The sequence below is a fragment of the Echinops telfairi genome, unplaced genomic scaffold, assembly GCF_000313985.2.
Source record: "Echinops telfairi isolate 266 unplaced genomic scaffold, ASM31398v2 ScPeMD7_443;HRSCAF=831, whole genome shotgun sequence".
Lineage (NCBI taxonomy): Eukaryota > Metazoa > Chordata > Mammalia > Afrosoricida > Tenrecidae > Echinops > Echinops telfairi.
This window is the reverse complement of record NW_022104341.1, coordinates 6,631,760-6,634,573: the sequence shown is the minus strand read 5'-3', so window position 1 is coordinate 6,634,573 and position 2,814 is coordinate 6,631,760. Positions and strand designations below refer to the sequence as shown.

At 59.3% G+C, this 2,814-nt stretch overlaps 1 protein-coding gene across 1 annotated transcript in view; it reads left to right on the top strand.

Annotated features, from left to right (window-relative positions):
- The first annotated feature begins 1,166 nt into the window (after positions 1-1,166).
- EPS8L3 (EPS8 like 3) overlaps positions 1,167-2,814 on the top strand; it is a 12,263-nt gene continuing 10,615 nt past the window's right edge. The window contains exons 1-3 of the mRNA XM_045292012.1: positions 1,167-1,193; positions 2,019-2,078; positions 2,217-2,281. Coding sequence (XP_045147947.1) covers positions 2,048-2,078; positions 2,217-2,281 — 96 coding nt within the window. The 5' untranslated portion in view covers positions 1,167-1,193; positions 2,019-2,047. The remainder of the gene's footprint in view (positions 1,194-2,018; positions 2,079-2,216; positions 2,282-2,814) is intronic.

The window sequence follows — 2,814 nt, the reverse complement described above, 5'->3', positions numbered from 1 at the left end:
AATGCCAGCCTGGGGTGGGAGGCAGGGTTGGGGGGAGCAGGCTTCTAGCTCCCAAATGAGGCCCTGGTCCCCCAGATGAGGAAGACACACACACACAACACACACACACACACACACAGCCTCCAAATTCCCTGAATTATTTCCCATTAACTCGTTTCTACATACACCTCTGATTTGTCTTATCATTTCCCTAACAGTGGTGATAAACAGGGTGTGGGCCGCTCTCTTACCCTTTGCCCAGGGTATTCCTGGGTTTCGGTGCAAGTCAGGTGCACCAGGCAGAATACGCAGACACCTGGGGGTCTGGCACCCAGGGAGGATGCAGGCAAACCTCACTCAAAGGACACGCCCCCTGGGCCCCACCCGCACTGACCGCCCCGCCCCGCCCCACAGACATTGAGGTCGGGTCCACCTTCACACGTCCCACTCTGTATCCTAGCGCCACACTGGGGGTCAGGGATGACTGACGTAGTCGCTGTCCTCGGGAGCTCAGAGCCTGCCCGGTGAGGGAGGCACTCGTGAACACAGTTAAATGTGGCGGCTGCGGCCAGCCAGGCCCCAGTCCTCTCTAACCAACAGCAGCTGTTCCCCACAGCACGGGTGTCAGCCAGAATGGCTGTTTCGAGGAGTAAATGAGTGAATGAAGTGAGGCCTTAGACCAGTGCTTGGTACACAAACCCAACCCAGCCCACTGCCGTCGAGTGGGTTGCGACACACGATGGCCTTAGAGGACGGAGTGGGCCTGCTCCATGGTGTTCCAGGGCACTGACCTAGTGGTCCTCAACCTCCTAATGCGGTGACCCTTTTACCAGGTCTTCATGTGTGGTCACCCCCAACCGTAAAATCACTTCGTTGCTACTTCATCACTGTAATGTGCTACTGTTATGAATCGGGCGACCCCTGTGGAAAGGTCATTCGACCCCCAAAGGGGTCGAAACCCACAGGTTGAGAACTGCTGTGCTAACCTTTATGGAAGTGGAGTGCAGCATCTTCTTCCCACAGAGCAGCTGCTGGGCTTGAACCGCTGACTTTCTGGGCTTTTCTGATTAGCACATTAAAAATCCATAGGCGGCACCGAGTCAGACTCACAGCGACTCTCTATAGGGTTTCCCAGACTGTAAATCGCTACAGGAGCAAACAGTCTCCTCCTTCTCCCACAGAGTGGCTGGCTGGTTTGAACCTTGGACCTTGCGGTGAGTAGCTCAACATCTAACCCACAGCTCCACCTAGTGAATCCCAGGAGACTGTGGTGAAGATGAATAAAGTCTGTAAGGGGCTGGCACAGACTCCTTGCTAAGGTGCTACCCATCCTGGCTGCTGAGTCTGTTGCTCACTCTTGGGTACAGGCCCTCTGTGGGTGGGATGGAGAGGGGATGGTGGGGCTGGGATTCAGAGGCTGGGGCGGGCCGGCTCAGGGTGAAAGGCAGAGAGACTGGTAGACATTCAGGGAAGTGCAGGTGAACAGCACTGTGAGGCACCCACACCCCCCCCCACACACTCACACCCACACCCCGCACGCACACACTCACACACTTCCTGCAAGCCTCCGTATCCTCCCAGTTGGCAGGGTTGACACCAGCTGGGACAAGAGGGTGCGCTTGGCAAGCAGGGCCGCTGAACCCTTGGCCTTTTCTACGGAAGCTGGGTTCAGCCCACACCCGGGGCATCTCTTCCCCAGGCCCAGGGGACCATCTGGAGCTTCGGCCTCGGGCCCCAGGCTCCTGTCTACCAGTCACATAATGCCTTCTGCTGACCAGTAACGGGCGGCCTGGATCCTGCCCGGGGGCCCAGCCTTGCCCTGGCTACCTGCAGGCCTTCCTGCTCCTTGACCTTGGGGCTCCGGGCCAGCCAAGGGGAGGCTCCTCAGTGGAGGACTCTGTAGCTTCTACACCTAGGGCTTTGGGTGCTGTCATGGGGTTCCAGGTGGGAGCTCAGTCGCAGCATCAGCGCAGCGGGGGACGAGCTGTGAGAGCAGCCCTGCTGTCCGCCCAGCTCTGACGGCGGCCTCCTTGGTTTAGACCTAGAGAAGTGTCCTCCCAGCGCCAACATGTCCCGGCCCAACAGCAGAGCCATTTACAGTAAGCTTCCACCTCCCTCCCACTCCTCGTCCCTCGTGCCTTTCTGAAGCCTGTCCTGCAGCCCCCCACCCACTCACTGCCTTCAGTTACCCAGTGCTCACCCTTCCAACCTCCCCCTCACACCTGTGACCCCCACAGTGCACCGGAAGGAGTACTCCCAGAGCCTGGCCTCCGAGCCCAGCTTCCTGCAGCACAGGGTGGAGGTGAGTACCAGCTCAGTTCTTTCTGCCACAGCAGACATCAAAGACAAGTCCCTGCACAGCCCTGCAAGCCTCACAGCGCATCTGCTATGTACCAGGGTGGGAACAGGGACAGTGGGCACCAGCAGAGCAGAGGGAGCTGCAGTCTGGGGGCTGCCCATCTCCGGGCAGCAGGCATCCCACATGGTACTTTCCTGAGCTGCCTCAACCCTCTGCCCCCTGCTCCCCAGCCCAGGGAACTGCTCTTGGCCCAGGGTCTACCATGCTGGAGGAAGGAAAGTGTGGGGCCAGCAGATGCTGTGGGGACAGTGAGGGCCCGCAGGAGGCCGTTGCCTGGAAGGGAGATGTCTGGGTCTGAGTCCGGGCGGGTGAGGCTGGGATAGAGTCTCTGGCTCTCACAGAAGGAGGACATTGCTGCTGGGAGACCTCATTGCCTGAGGGGATCGCAGGTACAGGGCACAGCCTCACCTGGTCAGGGTGACACCTCAGATGGCATCAGAGAGCAGGGCTCTGGTGACAGATCAGGGAGAGGGATG